This window comes from Nannobrachium achirus (genome assembly GCF_963921795.1).
Source record: "Nannobrachium achirus genome assembly, chromosome: 1".
In the NCBI taxonomy this organism is placed as follows: Eukaryota; Metazoa; Chordata; class Actinopteri; order Myctophiformes; family Myctophidae; genus Nannobrachium; species Nannobrachium achirus.
This window is the reverse complement of record NC_137810.1, coordinates 50,201,483-50,226,982: the sequence shown is the minus strand read 5'-3', so window position 1 is coordinate 50,226,982 and position 25,500 is coordinate 50,201,483. Positions and strand designations below refer to the sequence as shown.

Here is a 25,500-nt window from a genome sequence, read left to right as displayed (position 1 = left end):
AAACAATAAAGCTCAGACGAAAGCCTACTGGAGGCGCCAACTCACATTGCGAGCTTTCTCCAGGTACATTTTGTATCTCTCCTCCATGGCTCTCATGTCGTCATCCTTCTTCTTCAGAGCAGCCATCAGCTCATCCACTCTCAGGGCTGGGAGACAAACGAGTGTCATTACAGTATACAGCACTGGTTCCCAAACACTGGGTCGGGACCCATTTGTGGGTCGCGGACACATTCTCGTGGGTCCCTTAATTTTTTGTTTCCTACATTGTGTTTTCAATTAAGAAGTAATTACATTAGTTTTTTTAATGGAAGTTTGATATAAAAATACAGAAAAATAGTTTTCTTTTTTGCCTAACATTGGGTATGACCTGACCACGGATATGCTCTAAAAGTGTGAAAAACGTATTTTTAATTTCATAAGGACTTTTAACCCTCGTAGGATCCTCGTGTTTTAGTCACACCCAGGGCCTTTGGGTCACTTTGACCCGGCTCATATTAAACCATTCTAAAGTAGTTAGAAATCCCCAAAAATCATATTAAACACAATTTGATTGTCATTACTAACTACTTTACTAACAATTCAATCAATATTTTGTATTATCCCCGCCAGGCCGGGATGGCCAAAGGTGAGGGATTATGTTTTCACTCCTCTGTCTGTGGACAGCTAATCTCAGGCAAATTGGACTAATTAGTGTGAAACTACACACACACACTCCCAGGAGGCCTAGGAAGAACCTCCTCCCCAAATTCTTCACATTGGCCTCTTATAGCGCCACCATCAGGCCGTTGTGTGAACAGCTAATCTCAGGCACCACTTCAGCATCAAACTTGGCATTGGCACACATACGCCCAAGAGGCCTAGAAAGGAAATCTTTCCCATCTGTCTTTTATAGCACTACCATGAGACTGATCTTTGTAAAATATCTTGGTATTACCATATAGACCTTGTCTAAACCTCACACCAATTGGTACATATTATATTATCCCTATTGTCATTTGATCAAGAACTATATGTCAAATATTTCTTGTCCCACTCTGATTTGCACAAAGTGCTACAGGTGCTCGGGTGGCACAATGTCCCTGTCACCACCACAGAGGTTGTGGATTTGAATCAATCGTGGGGCATCTATGCAAACACAATTGTTGTTCGAGGGAAGGGAAGCTGGGCGGAGAGGGTGATAATTGTCACTACATGTATTCCTACAGCCAGGCTGGGTGGTAGCTGGTTTTGGGAGGGAGGAGTAGGACGAAGGGCGAAGGCCCTACGTCCTCTCGGTGGGGGCTCCTCACTGTCAGGTGATTCGGTAGGATACAACAGCAGTGACAACATAGGGGAGGAATCAATTGGCATAAGGACTGGATTGGGGAGAAAAAGAGGGTAAACTATAATTGGCTACTCAAAATAAAATAAAATAAATGCTACAAATCACGTCGGAATGCTGAGGAACTTGGAATTTGTAAAGTGGCATAGGGATGAAGTTCCCATTTGGTAGCAAAATGTGCCACTCCCGCAAAAATCGTAAGCATCTTTGGGATCGTGGCCAATCTGAATAGAAAATGTGACACATACTGTAGGTCATGACCTTGATCAAATGACAAGAGAAAATCGGTATTGTAAATATCCCCCAAAACTTGTTTTGTTCAATTCTGCCTCATGGTGGCTCTATAACAGGACGATTTGGGGTTGAATATCTTCCTAGGCCTCCCGGGGAAGTACATGTAAAGTTTCACGCTGACTGGTCCAGCGGTGACTGAGATTAGCTGTTCACAGACAGAAGCAACGAAAACATATCCCTCACTTTTGGCCATCCTGGCCTGGCGGAGATAATATTGATTGAATTGTTATCAATGTAGTTTGTAATGGTGAGCAAATTATGTACTCCAAAATCCATATGTCCAATGTTTTTTCAGAAAGAAATGGTCTAAATATTAGGCATTTAGCATACACTTTCAATGGCCGGGTCAAAGTGACCCGAAGACCCTGGGTGTTATATGTTGATACAGGGGGGTGTTGCAAATGCACGACAGGTACCATTTTCATATCACATGTTTAGTACAGTAAATAAGCCAAGCAGAAGAAGTTTCATGGAAAAAATCACATTTTAACATACTTTTTCTTGATGTTGAAAATGTAAAACCGGGTCAAAGTGACCCGAAGACCCTACGAGGGTTAAGTTTATTATTTTCACTCACATGTCTGAGTGTTGTCCGGCTGAAGGTCCTCCAGAAGCTCTTTCTTCTTCATGATCTCATCCTGAGCCTCATTCAGCTGAACCCTGGGAAACACAAACCACAGTGCTCTTTAGCACCCTTTACTGGAGAAGATGGAAACTATGACTTTTAGATTCATACTATTTTTCATCGACGACATTACTGTAGATTCATACTTACATGTGGGCATCGATTTTCCTCTTCAAGTTAGACTGAAAACCAAAAAAGGAATACATTTCAAATCCTTCTACACCGCTCATATTTGCTCAATAGCAAGGCAATAGTATAGATACAGCAAGGGAGACGATAATGAAAATAAATTGCTCCAAGCGTCCTTCAGGGTGAAGTGGCTACAGTAAATCTGGGAAATTGCTTCTAACAAAATGTAAAGGACTCATTATTTAGTCAACTCTGCAATGTCAGTGGAAACAAGTCCCAGGACAACACATTTTGTGTTATCCTTTTAGACTAGGGATGCGGTATCGGGCCTATTTTGCTGTACTCGTACTCGTCCGATATTGCTCACGGCAGCGCCAGACACCATTTTGTTTCATAATATATGTTGGTAACAACATATCAAAAGTCCTAAGACACAGTTTTGTGTGTGTTAGTTCAACTAATGAACAGTGTTTTCCCCTTCTCTCACTCTAGCCATGACAACATAATTATTTAAAGCATTTTATTTTGGAGCGCCACACACTATTTAAGCACTTGTACAGAAACGTAACTTACAGTATCGGTATTCGGTATCGGCAAGTACTCAAATTATGTACTCGTACTTGGTCAGCAAAAAAGTGGTATCGGGACATCCCTATTTTAGACCAAATGTCTGTACCTCATGCTGTTTACATTTCATTCTGACCAATAAAGTATCCAATAGAGATGTTACCGATCAATCGGCAATGGATCGGATCGGGCCGATCAAAGCGTGATCGGCGATAATCGGTGGTTTAGATCAAAAGGTAAATTCACCGATCCGATCCGATCGGTGCATCCGATCAACCAGCCGTTCAGTATGCCCACTTGAGGCCATTTTGGGGTATTGATTTCCACAGTGCTGAAGGAATAATTAGTTACTGCTATGATAATAAATACATAGTAATGCTGGCAAATAACTATAAGGCAAATATATAAATGAATTAATGAGTGAATTAATTAATTAAAGTTAAAACATTAACATTTAGAAAATATAAATAATATATAAATAATAACTTGATCGGATCGGTGATTGATCGGTATCGGGTGATCAAACTTTTGTGATCGGTGCTCGGTGATCGGTTCCAAAAAACCTGATCGGACCATCCCTAGTATCCAATCAATCACTCAACAATCACAACCATCTTCAAATGAAAAACCTTTCTTTCCATTAAAAAATACATCACTTTTTGTCAAACGACACAAAGTTATAAATTAGCCTTTTATTGAACTCACATCATCAGGTTTGTCTGCCTGGCTCTGAAGAGCCTTCTGGAGGTCTGCAACCTGCTGCTGCAGCTCACTCATCCGCTCTCGGCTCAACCTGAAAAGTACAGTAGAGCTCATCTATAAAGAAATCCTCCAAAATAATTATCCTTGGCTATCATTGTTGTACTGAACAATCATGTTCTCCTTACAAAAACTGCATTTGTGTGTTAAAAAACTTTGGGAGAACAGTCCGAGAGGTCAAATAGATCTCAAATTGAAAGCATAAATAAAAATATGTATCTGCCTTTCCGATTAAAGATACAACATGATGTGTTAGGAGTGGGCGATATGTAAAAATACACCATCACGTTATTTTTCCAAGCTGTATCACGATACATGATCGTATCACGATTCTTTTACATGTTGTTTTTTATGGTTTTTTATCAAGTTATTTAACAATACAACCACCTACAATGTAACAAAAACTAAAAGAAAAAGGAGTAACAGACCAACAGACCAAAGTGGGGTCCAGGCAGGGACTCTCTGGGTTCCTTTTGGGAGGTCTAAATTGACCCTTATAAGTATGTAACTCTGACAGTATACAAATAAAACCAAATGGAAACTTATGGGTTTGTATACTTTCAGAGTTAAGGGGAGACCTTGACATTTTAAAGTTTGAGAACTACTTATTTAGACCAAATTTCTGCAATGAATCTCTGTATTAACAATTCAGGATTCTTTTATAAGGCTCCCTCATTGTATCACAATATATACGATATCTCTGAAAGGGCATATTGTGTAGACATTGTATTGTCTCAACTATATTTATCTCCATATCGCCCACCCTTAAACCTGGTACAGTACCTATTGTCAGTGTCCAGTTCACTGCGTGTCCTGTGTGCTTCTTCAAGCTGAGCCTGCAGATCGCTGATCTTCTCCCTCTCACAGTCCTCCTGCTGCAGCCTCAGCATCTTGTTCTCATGCTGCAACCTGATGAACTTCTCTCTGGAATGACACACACGCGAAGGTTACATCATTTAGACCAGGGGTCTTCAAGGTTTTCAGGCCAAGGACCCCTTAGCTGAGAGAGAGATGAAGCAGGGACCCCCACTACATATCGTATCAAATTGTGTTGCAGATTTAAAATGTTCATGGATTTCTTATACAGCAGTTATACACTGCTAGCATAGTCCGTCCTCACCTTCGACTGTGCGACACGTTGTGAGCTAGTAGAAGGGCCATTGTGGTATGCAATAGTGACCACCGATATGCACCGATATGCACAGATATGCGACCGATATGACCGATATGAACGATATAACCGATATGCGACCGATATGACAGATATAACTTTTTTTAGGGGCTAGTGAAAGTTACGATTATGGTTTGTGCGATATTAAATGTGAGCTTACCATAATAACAGTAATCCTTAATCATATTCCATCATATTCAAGGGCTTTTGGAGAGAAATGAGACTTCAGTACAGTTAGAGCACTGCAGATTGGACATCTGTGGCTCTTTAATAAAGATATCGGTTTAAGAAAGCAACTGTCTGAATCTGTAGTACGACTGTCACTGTACCTTTTCATGATCATATTGGTGCAAAGTCTTTACACAATCCACCTATTAAGAGTAAAACGCCTGTTTTATATACAGGTATATATGTATATATCTGTATCGGTGATGGCCCCCTCTCTAGAATCGGTATCGGATCACAAAACAGTCTATCGGTCGGTCACTAGTATGCAACTCCCTTGTACAACAAAGTATAAATCAGGCTAAATGGTCCAAGTGGGACACGAACAGGTTGTAGTGCATGATCTCAACAGGGAGGAAAAAGAAAATCAGCAAACGCCCCATCATGAACTGTACACTTTCAGGGCCAGGGAGCAAGCAGGCAAGATCGATTTATGCCCCCTCTGATGCTGGCCATAATCTCTTTGAAGCTCTCCCCTTTGGGGACCTTAAGAACAAACTGTTTCCCCCCTGTGCCGTTGCTCTTTTCAACAGCTGAGCCACATACCAATGCTGGATTATAACGTTGCACAGCACACACTTCTCTCCTTGTTCTTGCTATTTGCACTCATGGACCTTCCAAGCGCAATGTCTATATGCACGGTAGCATAATCTGTGCACAATTATTTCAAGCTGGTCTGTGAAGTAGTTGTGTTATGGGTTTGGTGCAGTGAGAAATCCCTCAGCCTCAGGGCTCTATCCACAACTGTCCAACATCCCATTGTGCATTGCGCAGAAGGCGAGCGGCATTTCCGGCGTCACAGCAGAGTGTGATCTACAAGCTCACAACGGTTGCATCTGCGACGCAACGTGAGCTTGTATGTCTGCTGTTAACCGGAAGTGTCCTGCAGATAATGCTACAGTAAAGTCTTGCGGAAACAGGTGGAGACAGTTTTCACTCACGCAATAAATATCTTGAAATAAATCGTCAGTGAAAATAGCCTATGTACACGCTCACAAAGCGTAACAACGCGACGGATGATTAATTTGACCACATGCCCCCTCCTAGATAAGCCCATTCAACTTCATGTGGTGGCCGTCATTATTATTATTATTTAAAAGGTAGGGTAAGTGATTTCATTTAATTCAAATAATAACAAAATGGGTCTATGTTCTAATAGTACTAGTTACTATAGAGCAGGGGTTCCAAAACCTTTTTGGCTCGGGGCACCCCCATAATTTTTTTTCCCTCCGAGGCACCCCTATTATATTCATAATTTTTACTTCCAGCACCTTATATTTATGCTTAATATTACCTTTAGCATAACAGTATGATCTAACTGTTTTAGTGATTTTTTTTGTCATTAATTATTATAAGATGATGACATCATCTGAATTAATTTGTGTTTAATTGAGTAAATGAATTAATTCACCTCCATATAAGGGGAAACATAAGGGCATTTTTGCCACTATTCTCCCTGAGATTTTTTATTAAATTAGAAATATTATCTAATTATCTCACGGCACCCGTGGACTGCCGTCGCGGCACCCCAGGGTGCCCCGTTACCCACTTTGAAAACCCCTGCAATAGAGTGTTTGGTCCATATAAGGACTTCCACCCTATCCCCTGTGAGGAGAAAAACGCAGTTTCAGTTTTCCCTGTATGTGAAGTGTAACGGCAATCCTCCAATCAGGATAGAGTGGGGGCCTTCTTCAAATCATGATCGAGTGGGGGGCGGGCCATGGTGTGCCTAAGGCCTGCCCCCACTCGATCATGATTAGAGGAAGTCATAGAATTTTTATTTAGAAGTATGCTTATAACCACATGAACCACCCTCATTCTGGCTAGAACATTCAGCAAAAGTGGCATCTCTTCAAGCTTACATGAAGGGGGGATTTTTTTGGTAGATGTTAAACATCACACCATGTGCTAGTATTCACATTCAAAGTGGCTTTCGCTCGTTATCTCTCCTAATATCTCCAGTGCATTGCACAGATCAAAAGTATGTAACTTTGCGTCGACTTCTCAAACTGAACTTCTCACCGCGGCAGTGCGGAACGCACAAAATAAATCACACAGAAACTGTGATTTGGGGTTTCACGGCATGACAAATAGGTGGTGCCGAGATGTGAAAGTGAGTGTGAAGAGGCTCATTTGTCTCAGGTTCTTGGCAGCCCTGGTACAGACTGCAAATGTGATGTTGTCAGATGAAGCATCCATTACCTGAACTCAGTGGGGAGGAGCTCAGCCGCCAAGGTATCATGGCTGGGACTGCCGGCGGGAAGCATCCCTTGGAGAGAGAAAAAAAAAAGAAAAAGGATATTATGGATTTAGTATAGCTTCTTATCATTTGTATCCTTCCTTTGTTCCTTACCACCACCAAGCACTTGCTCATGGGGGAATGTTGAGTACTATCTTGACCTGCTACCTACAGTACATGTAAAATGTCTTGGTATAACTTGTTGTGCCGTGGCACTATATACGTATAAATAAAGTTGACTGATTGAGGACGAGGTACCTGCTTGTTTGAGCTGGTCCTGCTGGGCCTGTGTGCATCGTAGCTCCTCGTTGGTCTCCCTCAGGGAGTCTCGCTCAATGATGATCCTCTAGTGATGGTGGGACCAGGAAAGGAGAGAGAGAGAGATAGAGACAGACAGACATTCAGGCAATGTTTCTATGCTGTACTGTAGCTTGCTGTGTGCAGTAAAGGGTCATTCCATGGTTTTGTGATAAAACGTCCTCCCCCGTTGACATTTAATGTTTTGCTTTAACTATTGAAAAATAGCAGATATACAAGCTCACAGCGCGGCACCGAGTGCCCCACTGTGAGCTTGTAGATCTGCTATTTTTGAAAAATCGTGAACATTTGTGCAAGTCTTTAAATATTTTGACCCGATTCTATATGTGTCTTCTAAATCCTTCTAAGGTTTTTTGAAAAACCTATGTTTCTATGTCAGCGGTGCTCAAACCTTTTCATGTCAAGGACCCCCAAACTTATATGTATTTGGCCACAGACCCCCACCCCTCTCAAAATATTTACTTCTAGGGACCCCCAGAAGCAAAATCTGAGTTACAAATGTTCGCTTTAAAAATAAATGTATTCAAATATTTGCACACATTTTCACGACTTTTCAAAAATAGCAGATCTGCTATTTTTCAATAGTTAAAGCATTAAATAATTCTAGGCCTAAAACCTGCTCTCACCTCTTTCTCCTTCACTGTGGCTTCATGTTTCTCCTCAAACTTCTTCATCTCGAAGGCAAGGTTGTCCGCCCGCCGAGTCTCCTCAGACAGCTTCTTGTGTAGCTCCTGGATCTGAGCGCATGCATAACGTTTTAAATTAAATACATGAATAAATAAATCAGGGGGGGAACTAAAGCCCAAACTAAAACAGACTACTTGCTAAAACATTTACGGCTAAAGTCGGATGCGAATGCGTGTAATGTCATGAGCAGCGGATAGCACAGACACATACACTCATTCCCCGCTTCCCGCCGTCATAGATAGTTTAATTGGATGGCTTTTCATTTGTTGCCGTAGGTGCCCTAGGGTGCACTCGGGTGGGAAAACACAAAGCCAATTACAACCATGACATTGTTTTCTTTCAATACACCATTCATTTTAGCAGCATAGCGGACAGGTTTCAAGGACAGAACAGAGCTGCAAGCAGCCACGCGCGTTGTAGTGCCTGATGGATGGCGGAATGTACTCGTCATTCCATGTATATTCAGAGTGACTACCAGTAAGACTCCCTAATCGGGACTCGGGAGATAAGCGACAGTCAGGTCGCATACACAAACTTTAGAAGGCAATGGTAGCCAATCAGGAGGGAATATGGGAAATGGGACAGAGCCATGTTGATGACGTGACTTTAGAGATATTGTGTACCACTCGTGGGCATGTAAGAAATGAGGGGCGGATGTTGTGGTTTGGCAGCCAAGGTGTGTGTCTGCAAATATATAAACTGGTACACCGGGCAATTAATGTGTATAATATTACATTATGTTACTGCATGCTAAATCAATGTGATTTTGACATGACGATGAGAGAGTTCAAAAGCCCCACTGTGTTTCTGTGTATTCTTCTACCCAGTGGTGTTTGGGAATGGAGCACTTTTATTTTTCTTCAGAAAAAAATCAAATGGCAGCAAACCACTTCATTCCCATTGAAATGCATTGTCAGAATCCGCCCTCACAGGTAGAATAAAAGTGCGCCGTGACCGTCCCCTTACATCTGTCTCGAGAATAATCTGCTTCAAGCATAAACGCAAGGTCTGTGCGGCATGCCAAAAGCTGGGCAAGACCATCAATCCATGCCATTCCCATTGAAATACATTGGCAGAATCCACTCTCATAGGTAGGATATTTCTTCCGGTGTGACTGTTCTCAACCTGTGGGTCGGACTCGGGACCCCCAGGGGGGTCCCCAGATGATTAACTTAATGTGCAACATTGTTTTATCACTCAACAGTAAACAAAGTGTATAGAGGGTATCTGCACATTTCTAAAGTGACAATTTAAGGACTTTTAAGACCTTTTTTGATACCTCTAAAATGAAAATGTAAACAAATTGTCGAAAGTTAGAGGCAGAAATTGTGAAAATAGACGATCTACATGCTCACAACACTTTGTGACGTGAGGTGTTGTGAGCATGTAGATCTGCTATTTTCACAATAGAACATGTTAAACAAAAAGTAACTATTTCAATTCCAAAGTACGGTAGTGCTCGTCAGGGTGGGGGGGTCCCCAGTTCAACTATGATTATTTTGGGGGTCGCGGCCTGAAAAGGTTGAGAACCACTGCCCTAACAGAGTATTTCTACATAGCAGTATTGATACTTTTGCTCAAGCAAATGAACGTGAGTACTGTTCCCAGCGCTGCCCCTATAGTTCTACCTGTTTCTTGTAGGTCTCCAGCTGTGTGCGGGCAGCGTTGGCCTTGCGCAGCTCCTCCTCCAGGCTGACCGTGTTGTGCATGTAGGTCATGTTCCTCTCCTCCAGCAGCTTCACCTGCCTCCGCAGGTCTCCCAGATCCTCCAGCTTCCGTCGGTAGATCTCCACCGAGGCCTCCAGTTTCACCGCACGGTCCGAGCAGCTCCTACGCGGTGCACACACACACACGATTGATTGATTGGTTACTTTATTATTGGCGTAGGAAAAGCACAGCACAGGACAGTACAGTTCAGATACAAGGTCAATTAAAATGGACCCAAGAAAGCACAATGGCTTGTTTACATTGGGGTCCTTTTGTACTCAATTCATAGAGACATAAATGACAGACAAATATACACAGAACTATATATAATGTATATATAAAAGAACATCGTGTAGCAGTAAGAAATCTGATTTTTTTTTCTTCTTTTTTTTCGGGGGAGGGTTATGGGTAGGCTTTGGTTTTTTCCTTTTTACCAGTTTCGAGTTGCAGCCAAACAAAGACACAACACAGGAAAATGTGTCATATTTTGAAGGTTTTCAGAAAAGAAGAAATACAATTTTTACTTGCAAGGGTTGCAAAAAAAAAAGGAATAAACAATACAATAATAAATTATTAAAAATAAATTAAATGGGTTATCGAAGAAAAAAACATGGCCAGCTCACGTATTAGGAGGGTATTATTAGTCACCAGAAAAGATAATGGGTGTTTTTGATGAATCTATCATGGTTAAAATAGAGTTTGAAGTTACAATGGGTGTGTATGGGGAGGGGTCTAAGAAAATGTAAATCTGTTCAGGGTGTTCATAAAATCCTGATTAGACGATAAAATTACCAAGTGAAATATCCCTTTGTGTCTGCCTTATTGTTATCAGCCTATCATTTTTGGAATGTAAACAAGCATTCTGATACGAGGACAGGCAATTAGGGACAAATAAAGCAGCAGTGTTAGGGAAATTGAGTTAGGCAGAAATGTCAATTTGCCCCCAAAAATAACGTATTTATTATGCTCATACACTGAATGCAGTGTTGCCAGACGTACGATAATTATCGTATTTGTACGATAATTTGACCCTCTGTACGATGTACGATCAATAATTCCAAAAATGCCCAAATGTACGATAATTTCGGCATATCATCAAAAAGAGCGTGAATTCACTATTTTCCCTGGCTGCTGATCTGGGATCTGGTTTGGCTTCTCAAAATAAGCCAGGAAATCAGTCAATCTGACCCTAGATCTGTACTTGGAGGCATTAAAAACACTAGTTGCATCTTTCCAGACCAGTTTCAGGCTTTTATTTGTGTAAGCTCCAAGAAGTTGCCTGCCTCCACACAGCATATCTGATGCGTTTTTGTCACGCAGGAGTCTAAAACTAGGTTGTTTCTTACACTAAAGACGCATTTTTTGGTGAAATTACGTTTTTACGCGAGTGATTTCTCTTTTTTGGCCGAGTACGATAGTTTCATGTCAAATACGATAATTCTGAGCCTCCGGTACGATAATTCAACATTTCCCATCTGGTAACACTGACTGAATGCGTGACCATGAGAGTGCAGAAGAGACAGTGGACAAGGCAAGCACACCTGAGGATGTCCAGTTCGTCTTTGAGTGCACGGGATTCCTCTGCCAGACTGGTGAGTTCGTCGTTGCGGTGCTGAAAATCGATCAAGTCCTTCTGTATGGTTTCACAATGGATACGGTAGTCATCCTTAGCAGCTTCCAGCCTAAGGGAGGCACACATTTAAAGACTCTTTAACGGGTATTCATATGTTGTTATATTATAGACAATGGAGCACAACCAAGTATCAATTAGCCTTCAGTGTGAAGTTAGTGCACAACCTTTTTAGTGGTTCTCAAACTTTTTCATGTCAAGGACCCTTTAATTAATATTCATTTGGCTGCGGACCCTCCCCCGTCAGAAGTGTGAAGACTACAGGGATTTACAGGGCATTTGTAGAATCTGCCTCAGGTATTAATGGTTTAAGTCAGGGGTCTTCAAGAGCTGCGAGGCGTTGTGAGCTTGTAGACCGCGCAGTGAGGGTTTGTGAGCTTGTAGATCGCGCACTCACACGCAGTGAGGCGTTGTGAGCTTGTATATGGCCCAGCGAGGAGTTGTGAGGTTGTAGACCGGCTATTTTCGGAGAGTTGGTGTAGAGGGAAAAAGAGCAGACCGAGTACAGAGCCAACGGTCAAGTTGACAAAATATTGAGGGTTTAAAAGATTAAGTGTCTAGTGAACATGAATCCAACTATCAAATCGAAAACTGCACAATACAATATGTAGTGGAGGTCCCTGCCTCATCTCTCTCTTAGCTAAGGGGGTCCTTGTCCTGAAAAAACGTAGAAGGCAGCTGGTTTTAATTAATTTGACCGGGGACCCCCTGATGGAACACACCTGAAGTTCTCCTCCTGCAGCGCCTCCAGCTGTAGCTGCAGCTGGCTGTGTTTCCTTCCTGAGGGCGTGGTCGGGTCGTCAAACGAGTCCAGCTGATTGGCGCGGTCCGTTAGGACATCATTCTCAGCCAATAGGCTGTTCCGTTCCTCTTGGAGGACCGTGACCTGCCAAGGTATGGAGAAGCGTGAGATCCGTTTTTTTCTTTTGACACACAGCCACTTTTAAAATGTGATTCATACAGTGCTGTAGTGTAAGAAAATAACAATCGTCGTATCGAGTCAGTGAGGATGCTTTGTTAGGTTCCCCATCTCCTTTCTTGGCCAATTATTTCATGCAAAGCAACGCAACACAACACAGCATGTCAGCATTGAAAGACTAGTACAGACATCAATTACAGATGACTCTCCTCCTCTCCGCGGCTGTTAAACAAACAGTGCAGTTATTCCAGACTGAAAGCCGAACACAAGCATCTTAAGCAAACATGTTAATACACGGCTGGTTAGTTCCACCCCTCACCCGCTGTTCCCCACATTGTCACTCGTTACAAGGCATGTCCGTCAGAAGAGAACTTGTCCATCGTCTGGGGGAAAAAATGCCTTTTATACAAATTAATGTAAAACATAGTGCAAGAAATAAAAGCATGACATTGAAACAGTAAAAGCGTCAGAAATTACTTTCAAAGGAAAATGCCTTGCCAAGTCTCTTTACATGTGAACCATCCAGAAGCAGTGGTCCAAAAGCACTAGGGACACCATTAGATCAACCATAAAACCAGTAGAGGAGGAAGAGCACATAATATTAAATACATACAGAATGGGTTACAGTATGTTTGAGCAAGATCTCGATAAGAGCCTTATGTTAGCAGGGTTAGTTGAGAGTCAGCGAGTTGGGGCTGGCCAGCCCTGAGCCCAGCACTGAGTTAAGTAGTTTGGCTGGACGGTCGGCCATGTTGAACTTACCTCACCGCGACCACAGGAGTGCAAGACCGGAGACAAAACAAATGTATCTGTCGAGAGTCCAGTGTAAGATAGCGTCAGAACATTCCTGCGTCTTTACCTTTGCACGGGCTAACGCTCGTGCTCTCCAGTTCCCCTCAAGGCTGTGGGATACTCACTCTCACAGAGCAGGGCAGAGCAGAGGGCTCGGAGCTTAGACTGATCTGTAAAATGACAGCTCTTCTGCCACACCAACTCCAGACAATGGACTCAGCATCAATGTATTACACAGCTCCGGTTTATACTGTACGGTACCAGAAAGCGTGTGTGTGTGTGTGTGTGTGTGTGTGTGTGTGTGTGTGTGTGTGTGTGTGTGTGTGTGTGTGAGAGAGAGAGAGAGAGCCTGTTCAAACTTAAGGCCATTTTGACGACAGGAACAGTTCCTAGTGTACTGTAGTCTGACAACAAATCATAAACTACAGTAGAAAGATGCAATTCTGGGAAATCACGAAGAATCCACTGGAGAATGTATTCCGTCTTACCATTTGTCCTTTTCATGCCCATATATGGATATTTCTGTATCTGTCAGTCCTTGTCCCTATTTGGGCGGAGCTAACCATTCTGTCCCTTTTATGCCCGTATATGGAGTGCCCATATAAGAGAGCCTGTATCAGTCTCATGTGGTCTATGACGTCAGACATCTATGATGTCAGTCATCTCCATATTTGGGAAAAGTTTAGTTTTTCCATTTTCCCGTTCAAGTCAATAGAGAAAATGAATTCACAAATAAATTAAAATAAATTAAACTATACAACGTATCTCTTAGCAAAATGCAAGCAGACGAGTCCCGATGAAGCCAGTGGATTTGATATATGGCCCAAAACCGTGGGAGGAGTAGCGCGGCAAAATAAAGTTATCCGGAAAGAAAGAAAGTCGGACAAGTACTATAGTCTGGTTGCCCTCAAACCACACTGATAAAAGAAGGAACAGTGAGATACAAAGAGGATGTGTGTGTATTATCTCGGTGTTCACCTGAACATCCAGCTCCTGACAGCGCTGTGCCAGCATCTCCTTTTCTGATGTAACCTCTGAGAGTTCCTCCAGCGTCTTTTTCAGCTGTAGACAGAGAGAGAGAAAACGTGATCTCACATTGCTAACAGTGCAGCGGGTTCAAAGGTTATCTCGCTCGGGACCTTCTCGATGAGGTCATGGCCCAGGATGCTATAAAGCAATGTCCTCCTATCTAACTTGTTTTTGAGCGGTGGTCACACCGTCTCCATAGCGTGGCCGTGTGTGTAGGTATGTTTGTATGTGGGTGGGTGGGTCTGTATGTAGCCTCAAGCCTGTGGTGTAGTACCTTTTATGACCACACATGTTAAGGGAGGGGCGCTGTTTTCAGGCCAGGCCAGGCCAGGCACACACACACGCACACACACACACACACAGGGGGGAAGGGGGGAGGGGTTGGTGGGTAAGAGGGTGCTGTTGAGACTAGCCTGGGGGGGGGGGGGGGGCGGGGGGAGGTGACAGAATTCATAGATCTAGAACACAGAATATGTACAGTACAGTACAGTTAGGTACAGTAGAGTACAGTATACAGTACAGTTAGGTACAGTATAAAGTACAGTAAGGTAATACGCAGTTATTAAGCACGCCCAAGTTTTTTTTTTCCAAATCTTTTTTTTTTCAAAAACTTTTTTTTTCAAAAAACTTTTTTTTCAAAAACTTTTTTTTTTTTCAAAAACCTTTTTTTTTTCAAAAAACCTTTTTCAAAAATACTTTTTTTCCCATTTTTTTTTTTTTTTTCAAAAACCTTTTTTTTTTTCAAAAAACTTTTGCGGCCCGAGGGGAAGGGGGGAGGGGGGGAGGGGTTGGTGGGTAAACCACCGCTCAGTTCACACGGGTGTGATTTTTAGTTCACGACCCACTTTCAGGTCACAAACAGGCCAGGTATTTCGTGGAGGCCATGAAGGCCATGGCCCATGTGCTCTCAGTTTGGCCTTATGAGTTTGACCTCAAACAAGAATACCCTGTGTTGCCGTGATTGCCAGCATGCACTGCCCCAGCTGGCTTCACCGTGTTCTCCTCTACCTCTTTACTGCCAATGTTCTTTTAGACAATTCTGTTGAGATTCTCAATTCGTAGCTTCCCCCGACTCCCCGTGGGTAACCGTTGGATACCCACGGATACCCGGCCCGTTGCAGGACTCTGGTGTGTATGAACTTATGACTCTGGAGTTTGTACACATTTAATCAATTTGAAATAAACTTTTTTCCCCCAATAATAGTTATACTGTATTTACTTTATATTAAAAACTAAAATCATTGTTTTAGTTGGTGGCCTTGCTGCGCTGGTATTTGTCCTTTCTTATCTAAAACAAATTGATAACGCCAAAGGCCAAGTGGCCATGCCCCTGAAAACGATGAGAATCCAGGCTCTGGTCAGTCATCATGACCCAGAGCAACACAAAGAGGGCTTGTACTTCTATGACAAATGTTATGTTAACTCATTGACTGCCAAGGCACGAGTTTCACGAGTTATTACAGTACTCCCAGGCTGCCACAGCCCGAGTTTCCCGAGTTGGAAGCCATTTTGAAAAAAAAAAAAAAAAATTTTTTTTTTTCTTCAAAATTTTTTTTTATAAAAAAATTTCTAAAAATGCCTCAAATGTATTAGGCATGATCGCAATTGCGAAATTGCATGTTTAGCCCCATAACAAACACATCTTTCAAAATGTCAAAAATTAGGGATGCGGTATCGGTACTCGTGGTATCGGTACTCGACCCGATACAACCCTATTTTGCTGTACTCGTACTCGCCAGATACTTCTCACGGCAGCGCCCGATACTCTGCTGGGGCGTCACAAGGGGGAGAAAAGTGGGACTGAGTTACTAGGGCTCAAGGTGAAAGCCAGGGCCTTAATTATTTTATACTTTTGCTATTGAAAAATAGCAGATATGCAAGCTCACAGTGCCGCACTGCGAACGAGGCACCAGTGCTCCAACGATACAGCTGCGACCACTTAAAGGCATCAGCATCACGGCATGCCTTGTTGCGCTAAACTTACCTCTAAAGTTGAATCTCTTTCATATATCCTTCACCACCTCACGCAAATTGCAAAGTATAGGCTACTGTAGGTAAGTTAAACTTCCCACTAGAAAGCTGTGTGTGTGTTTGTTTGTTTGTCACTGTCGCTCTTGTCTTGAAAGCTCGCTCTCTCGGTGAAGTGTGTGTCTGTCTGCAGGGACGTGCAGAGACATTTTAGAGAGGCAGGGGCTGATATTTCTAGAAGGCCTTTTGGTGGACAATTCTCTTGAATGCAGCCTTCAGTTATGGTATGGAAAGGGCCCGGGGACATTTGCATTTTTTACCATAGTAAAAAAATGCATTCATGGACACTTTTTACAGACTGATCTGGCAGGGGCTCAAGCCCCCTTTGATGTCAAATTGTCAATGTGTGTACGTGCCTGCCTGCCAGTGTAGCACAGCTGAAAAAAGACGATTGATTGAAGAGAATAGAGATTCTGTGGGCTTCGCCACCTAGTGGCGGAAGAAATGACCTCTGGGAACTCAGATTGCTGTGGGCTAAATCAATGAATGCATTTCTGAGAATACCAGAAAAAAAGAATAATTTGACATTATGTTATAGTTGCGGATGAGGATGGATGCGGATATATAAATTGGATAATATATTTTTTTAGAGGGGAAAAAAAAAGCGTAATTTAAATACATTTTGTATTATTAATTGTACTCGTATCGGTACTCGGTATCGGCGAGTACTCAACATGAAGTACTTGTACTCGTACTCGGTCAGCAAAAAAGTGGTATCGGGACATCCCTATCAAAAATGGCTGTTTTGTCTGACTTTGAAGGCTTGTATCTCATGAATGCCTGAACGGATTTCCAAGCGGATTTTTTTGTTTGAAAGCTGTTAAAAAGTACTACACATATGGTGCATGATCTAGGCATGGGCGTGCACGATCCGTGCACTAAAAATTGATCCGTGCACTAGAAATGTGGAAGGTGGCAGTGTTTGTTTTGTCTGACTTTGAAGGCTTCTATCTCATGAATGCCTGAACGGATTTCCAAGCGGATTTTTTTGTTTGAAAGCTGTTAAAAAGTACTACACATATGATGCATATATGGTGCATGGGCGTGCACGATCCGTGCACTAAAAATTGATCCGTGCACTAGAAATCTAGGATAGTGGCAGTCTGGTACTTGGGGGCCATCTTGAAATGGCATTCAATGAGTTAAATGATGCTCTCCAATACTCAAACCATTCATGAACATTACACTATTACACCGATTCTAAGTTTATAAAATAAATGCTTCTATGAAAAATATTTGAGGAATTTGATAAAAATAACCAGAACAAGGACCATGTATATTACAAATATTCAATGTGTACGAGTCATTCAATTCACACTCATTGTGCTTTTATTAACACCAACCTGCAGCTCCAAGTCCCCAGCCGGCTCCGCCCCACACTGGGCCATCTCTTTGTCCATGAGCTGAGGAGGAAACATGGCACTGGATTTACTACAAATACTGTACAGACAGTGGTGTAAAGCATCTATGTGCATTTACTCAAGCACAGTATTTAAGTAAAGGTTTGAGGTATGAGTATTTCAAATTTGTTGTACTTTTACTTCTACTCCATTACATCTAAAAGGCAAATATTGTACTTTTACTTCACTACAAGTATTTGAAACCACCAATGGACAGATAATACAACAAGATTCAATGTCCTCCATTTACTTTTCACAAATGCACAGATGGATTTTTAACTTAAAAATATACATTTTTAAATTAAAAAAATTATAGAAAATCTCACCAATGCGAAGTGAGCGGTGCAAACACGACACACGTGCATATCTCTTGTTTGGGCCGTTCTGTCGGTGACGTCAGTTACTTTATGTGTATGAGCATTACGTACTAATACAGTTACTTTATGTGTATGAGCATTCTGTACTAATACAGTTACTTTATGTGTATGAGCATTACGTACTAATACAGTTACTTTATGTGTATGAGCATTCCGTACTAATACAGTTACTTTATGTGTATGAGCATTACGTACTAATACAGTTACTTTATGTGTATGAGCATTATTACGTACTAATATAGTTACTTTATGTGTATGAGCATTACGTACTAATACAGTTACTTTATGTGTATGAGCATTACGTACTAATACAGGCAGAGGGAACTGTAAAATGTTATATTTACTCAAGACCTATAAAAAAGTGTGTGTGCGACCCAGTGTTTGGGACACACACACACACACACATCTTACTGACCTCTTGAATGGCTGTCATGACAACAAGCTGCACCGACTCCTCTAGGGTCATGATGATCTGAACGTATTCTAGAGGTCACACACACACACACACACACACACACACACACACACACACACACACACACACACACACACACACACACACACACACACACACACACACACACACACACACACACACACACACACACACACACACACACACACACACACATGATTTCTCTTCATCTTCATTTTTGTCAACTACCTCTTTTTCACCAAGATATGACGGCTAAGACTAAATATATTGAAAATTTTGTCGACAAATAAAATCTAGTCTAAAATGTTAGGGAGGGACTAGTGGAGGTGAGATCCACTATAACTAAAAGGCAACACATTTTATGTTTGTTTGCAATTGGGGTCACTCTCTGAAAATAGCAGATCTACAAGCTCACAACACATCGCAGTAGATTGGCTATTTTCAGCATGCAACCAAGTGTGAACTCACCATCAAGGGCAACCAAAATAAATCATTTTTTGCGATTTAGTCGACTAAAATCTTATGATATTTAGTCGACTAAAACTAGACTAAAACTAACACATTCCAGATGACAAAAATATGACTAAAACTAAATGGAATTTTATTCAAAAGACTATCACTAAAACTAAATCAATATTTGCTGTCAAAATCAACACCAAAACTAAATCAATATTTGCTGTCAAAATCAACACTAAAACTAAATCAATATTTGCTGTCAAAATCAAAGTCATGTCCATCCACCACTGCCTAATGACTTGAGCCAGACTGATAGAATAGTTGTGCTGATATATCGGCCACCCAATTCAATCAAATCTAGGTTTTTCAAATCGATTATACCATTTGGCACTCTTTATTTTACTTGAGTAATTTCCAATACTTTTACTTCTACTCCACTACATCTCGGATCCAAATATTGTACTTTTACTACATTCATTTGAAAACTTTAGTTACCAGTTACCTTGCAGATATCAAATTATAAATATTATAAATCATACATTAACCAATTTAGCTCACAATGCATTGCGATGTGGCACGTTGTGAGCTTGTAGATCTGCTATTTTTTACTTTTGGTACTTTATAAGAACATTTTGATGACAATACTTTCGTACTTTTACTCAAGTACATTTTGAATTCCGCACTTTTATTTGTAACGGAGCATTTCTATATTGCAATATTGATACTTTTACCTAAGTAAAACCACTGCTGGTTGGGCTCTGCTAACGGCTAAACATGTGACACTGTGTGCTCTGTGAGTCTCCGGTGAGGCTGCCAATCTGGGTCTGTCTTTGTCAGTGGCTACAGGCCTGGCAGGGCAATAATGAGGCATTGTTGGACTGAGATATTCAAGAAGCCTGGCAGGGATTTTGACGCCCACATCTCTGCTTTATTCTATTCTGTACAGTGCACTGCATGCATGTACAGATGTGTGAATATCAACCCATATATGCATTTTCTGTGTGCATGCTTTAAGTGTGTGTGTGTGTGTGTGTGTGTGTGTGTGTGTGTGTGTGTGTGTGTGTGTGTGTGTGTGTGTGTGTGTGTGTGTGTGTGTGTGTGTGTGTGCGTGTGTGTGTGTGTGCGTGAGTCAAATAACACCAGGATTGTTATTTAAGATCGTGACAGTGAGACAGTGCCCTCAATACCCTCATACCTGTCGAACTACTTCTCCAAAGTGAGTTACACCCACAACACTAGAGACTATGATCTGGTACCACCCAAATGTTATGTAGAACATGAGAAAGCTCTTATTCTACTGCTCTGCCACCAACATGATGCCCTGACAACATCCATTAAAAGGATGTAAAACACTGTTTCTTTAAAGATTGGCCTGGAAATACATCCGTCAGGCACCCAAAAGGGGAGTTAATAGAGTAACAAAGTCATGACGTCACTCACTCATCCCCCGGTTTGCGGAAGTAATTTCTCTATGGAGAATAACATTGAGTCATCTTAAAATCGAGATTATTTGTTTAAGTTTGGAACACAGCGATATGAAAAAAGTCTATGGGAATTCAGAATGGGGGGAAAAACAGGAACCAGGTAGGATGTGTAAATGACGTCAAACTTCGTAGCTCCATTGTAATTATCCCATTTCATCTGTACATAGTGTTTGTAATTTGCTGATGACATGTATTATTGTGTTAATTTAGTGCCATGTTGATGAATTGAATACATAGGACCACAATGGAGTCCCCAGAACTTTGTTAGTGTTATCCTTTTAGTTTTAATGTCTTACTGAACCACATGCTGTTTACATTTCTGACTAATTAAGTATTCAATCAAGCAAACCTTGTTTCCGTTCACATCTCACGGCACAGCCCAGTATGAGCTGTAGCAGCCTGCCCAGCTCCACCGGGTCAGAGTGCTCGGCCACCTTGGCCAGGTCTGGCATGAGGAAGTCTGAGATCTTCTGGGCAAGGACCTGGTGGCAACAGGAGATTTATTCTTATGTTAAGTCATATAAATAAATACAAATCCTGATAACATTAACTATTAAAATGATTGTTAGTTTATCGTGGCTGTCGGGCAGAAAGATCTTATATATCCAATCCATGTTTCAACTTTTTATGTTTTCGTTTTTTCTCGTAAATTAATGTCCTCCTACATCATACTCAGAAGAAAATAAAAAATTAAAATTATCCACAAGCTCACAAGTTCACAACGTGCCGCAATGCAACGTGTTGTGAGCTTGTGGATTGGCTCTTTTCATTATATTCCTTTAAAAAAACAATAATAGAAGGTTTCCACTCGATAGCGACACTAGTTACCTCATTATAATAATCTAGAATCATCTGCAGGATCTTCTTCAGGTTGTTCATCTGTGGAGAAAAGGTTTGTCGACAGTTACCAAGAGTAGGAATCAAAACCACGGAATTACTACACACACAGAAAGAATTTCAGAAGAAGGTTCAGAGTAAAGTTTCAGGTGGGAGTGTGACCCTAGAGCATGTAGTACTTTATCACCTTCAACATCACAATAACGAGTCAGCATAGAGCTCTGTTTAAAAAAACAATTAAACTTTCGCATAAAACGATCTGGTAACACAAACCCATAAGACAAATATGGGCAAATTCTCTTTCTACAACACTGCCACCCAAGTGTGGAATTCCTTGACTACTTCCCTTAAAACATGTAGCTCGCTGGCTTCCTTCAAGACTGCCCTGAAAAGCGGCCTGTCGGGTAGAACATGACAATCCATAAAAAGCAGCTGGGTTGGGCTGCGATATCTGAATTTCCCTCGCGGGATGAGTAGGTAACTATCATTATCATTATCTATCAATCCAACATGGAATATGTTGCTTCTTTTGACAAAACAACTGCTGGACCATAATTTTGATGACCAAAAAGATACTTTTAAAAAGGTAAGAAAGCCGTTTTCCCCCGAAATTCTCCTTTAAGTCAAAGTTGCTTGAAGTCCAGTGTAAAATTTCTGCAGACAGTGAAGATTTGGGATGCTATGGCATCTGCTGCTTCCAATGCTTTTTTTATTTTTACACAATATTCAATTTTTTTAAGACAAACCTGTATAGCCTGGACTAATCTCTCAAGACAGATTCTGCTAACAGCAGAAACAAAGTCCTTTTTCACCCTTCTTTTTGAGAGGTGCTAACCGCTCCTAGATCGGGCTTTGTGTGTATGTATGTCAGTCCGTATGTCCCACAAAGCAAACTTTGACACCACAGGAATTACATCATAAATGAGTATTTATTCTCAAAAGCACCACTCACTTCAAACTGGTGTGATTTGTTTCTATCGAGTGGGATCCCAGATTGAGCCTGGACCTGTAAGCCTTAGTATCTGTAATCTGGCATGATACTATACCTAGATGCAGGAAATTTCCAATAACCAATTTCTAAAACAAATAAATAAAAAGACTCAATCAAGCAAAAGGTTTTGCAGCACGAAACAAAACATTTTTTTTTTTACTGTACTTCATTTTTGTCTAATAAAAATTACTCAATCAGCCTTCCAGTATGTTTGATCAGAAATGCTGCTGCACAGCAGTTAATAGTAGTCTGTGTATAGACACAAATTTGTGAATGAAGTAGTTTCCTTGCAAAAATATAATGATCTCCTTCATTGCACGACAGAGGAAACTTAAACTTTTTCAGTCGATGAAGTGTGCTTACGTTCTCATGCTTCATGGCTGTTCTTTGAAATCATTATAGGAAATTGCATTGCCTTTTGTCTAGACATCAGTGTGACACCAGATTTGAGATAGATGTGTCTGGTCTAATATGCAGGTGAACTTGCTTGGTTCAACAAGTTGTGTCTAACACACAACAACCACCTGGGACCTGCTGTCAGGAAGAAACCTTGCATCTCTCCATATTGCAGTTATGAAATATGAATGCACCTGATGACCCACACGACTGTATCACTGTACTGTATGTTAGATGCCATCTGCTCTCAATATCTTCTCCATTCTGTCTCTCTGTACTGTAGCGGAGATGCCACATTGGAGTCTGTCTGCGTATCAAAATGCACTATGGCAGGAGAACGGGTAAAGACAGATGGAAGGATATGATGAGACAGCACTGTTCTGTACCTTCAGTCTCCAGTTGTCCCCTGTCTCTGTTTTGATGCGGCTCAGCCATGCGTCACTGAACCATGCTGGGTCTCTGCATCACACACAGAAGAATACGCACGCACGCACGCGCACACACACACACACACACACACACACACACACACACACACACACACACACACACACACACACACACACACACACACACACACACACACACACACACACACACACACACACACACACACACACACACACACACACACACACACACACACACACACACACTTCATCAACCATGTGCAACTTGCAACAAATAATTAAAGATTCATCACTGCTGAATTTGACAACATAAACACCCAATTTAAAGTTCAATGTGCTTCTTGATGCATATCATCAAGAAGTAGAAGACCCCGTAGAGCAGGGTCTTCAAAGTTTTTCAGGCCAAGGACCACCCTTGCTGAGAGAGATGAAGCAGGATAATGTAAAAAAAGACTATCCTATCACACAAGGATTTGGTGGCCCCTCCAGTATTAAGTCTAAGGATCCCCTCAGGGTCCTGGACCCCCTGTTGAAGACCCCTGCTGTAGAGAATAAGGTGCCATCCATACGAAAACTATTTTAGGTGAATGCGCATACGTTTTAATCGTTTAGAGTAGACCTTTCTGCCACAGGGAGCCAGCGTTTTGGGTGCCCGAATACGCACATCTTTGAAACCGGCTCCCAGAGTGAATAAACCGCCGGCTTTGCGTCTCCGTCTGTACAACCCAATACTCATATTTCCTGAGCATCGCTCTCTTCTTCTCTCTTTTTGGTGCTTTGTGGCAGCTTTACAGCGCCAATCAGAGGCCTGGCATATATACTACAGTGGTTTTGGTGCGTTCTGGAGACAGTCTTGCCGTTCTTAAGTGGTTTCAAGTGGGCACACACATTTCATGAGATGATTCCGTCTGTGCGGTAAATGTTTTGAAAATGACTCTGTGAATCGTCTTTGTATGTATAGAGCCTAAGTAGGGCTGTCACGATATGACATTTTACATGACGATTAATTGTCACTCAAATAATTGGCGATTAACGATTTAATTGTGTTTTTGTCGTTGATAATTACATTTCTGTTTGGCTTTTAGGCTTTGAAGTTGCACATGGTTGATATGACACATAACTAGGGTGACCATACGTCCTCTTTTGCCCGGACATGTCCTCTTTTAGGGGGCTGTCCGGCCGGTCCGGGGGGGTTTTATAAATTCCTTCAAATGTCCGGGGTTTCGCGCATATCACAGTTTAAGCACGGACATTTACAATGCACGTTCAATGGTTCTTTTGGAAACACACTGTGAGAGGCGCTAACCCCGGAACGTGTATTATTCATACTACTCTCTGCCTGCGATCCCTCCCTCCCTCAGCCTGTATCGCTTTCAGATCAGAGGCAGAGCAGAGCAGAGCTCTGCAGCAGATCGCGCAGCGCAGAGCCAAACGAACTGCAAACGCTATTAATGCTCACTCCCTCAGCAACTTACTGTGTTTACATTGGTGAAGGAATCTTGCCTGCTATTCCCTCAATCCTGGTCTAAAAATGACGGGAGACGGCTCTACGGATGCGTATCGGCGAGGCGAAGGTGCTCGCGACGACCGCGGCTTTCAATCACTGACACTGATGAGATGCACAAAAAGTGTGAGTGACCAACATTGAGAAGCAGAGCGTTCTGTCAGCAAAGCTGGTAGTCTTCTGTGTCCATTTAGGCATTTACAATTATAAAAGTTCTGCTTCAAGCCCATAACACTGCAAAGTAGCTTACAAGACAGTCTGTGCGAGGTGAGAGCTCTTCTGCTAACTAAATTGACAGAATCTTTTCTACAACCTTGTAAAGCAGAAGATACGGCGGTTTGAATAATGGGCTACCTCTCTTTTATTTAGTTACAAAGCTGAACGTTCATACAGGAGCCAAAAGGCATAGACCTACTTTATCAGTGGATCTCTAGATTTTTAAAGGGACCAATTGGAACCCCCTCAAAATTGAATACATAATAGGCTATTAGTGGTATAGGGCATAATTGAGCGGTAAACTAGTAATAGAAAAAAAATTGGGGGGAAAATTATATATATATATATATATATATATATATATATATATATATATATATATATATGCCGGGTAGAGTGTCCTCTTTTTGGATTTTCAGAATATGGTCACCCTACACATAACCTAAATATACAAAGAAATGACTGACATATTTGACAACTTACTACTTAAAAAAAACTTTGATAGTGGAAATAGCCGATCTACAAGCTCATCGCGACGCCTTGTGAGCTTGTA

The 25,500-nt window shown here is 41.6% G+C and overlaps 1 protein-coding gene across 1 annotated transcript in view; it reads right to left on the bottom strand.

Moving 5' to 3' along the window:
- The window catches only part of hook1 (hook microtubule-tethering protein 1), a 34,693-nt gene that overhangs the window by 3,148 nt on the left and 6,045 nt on the right, over positions 1-25,500 (bottom strand). The window contains exons 3-19 of the mRNA XM_080723262.1: positions 23,204-23,276; positions 21,422-21,472; positions 20,943-21,075; positions 18,633-18,700; positions 17,784-17,843; positions 14,362-14,445; positions 12,395-12,558; positions 11,584-11,724; positions 9,964-10,165; positions 8,275-8,385; positions 7,589-7,676; positions 7,294-7,360; positions 4,479-4,619; positions 3,642-3,729; positions 2,391-2,422; positions 2,193-2,275; positions 46-146 (exon numbers count right to left, since the gene is read on the bottom strand). Coding sequence (XP_080579388.1) covers positions 46-146; positions 2,193-2,275; positions 2,391-2,422; positions 3,642-3,729; positions 4,479-4,619; positions 7,294-7,360; positions 7,589-7,676; positions 8,275-8,385; positions 9,964-10,165; positions 11,584-11,724; positions 12,395-12,558; positions 14,362-14,445; positions 17,784-17,843; positions 18,633-18,700; positions 20,943-21,075; positions 21,422-21,472; positions 23,204-23,276 — 1,687 coding nt within the window. The remainder of the gene's footprint in view (positions 1-45; positions 147-2,192; positions 2,276-2,390; positions 2,423-3,641; positions 3,730-4,478; positions 4,620-7,293; positions 7,361-7,588; positions 7,677-8,274; positions 8,386-9,963; positions 10,166-11,583; positions 11,725-12,394; positions 12,559-14,361; positions 14,446-17,783; positions 17,844-18,632; positions 18,701-20,942; positions 21,076-21,421; positions 21,473-23,203; positions 23,277-25,500) is intronic.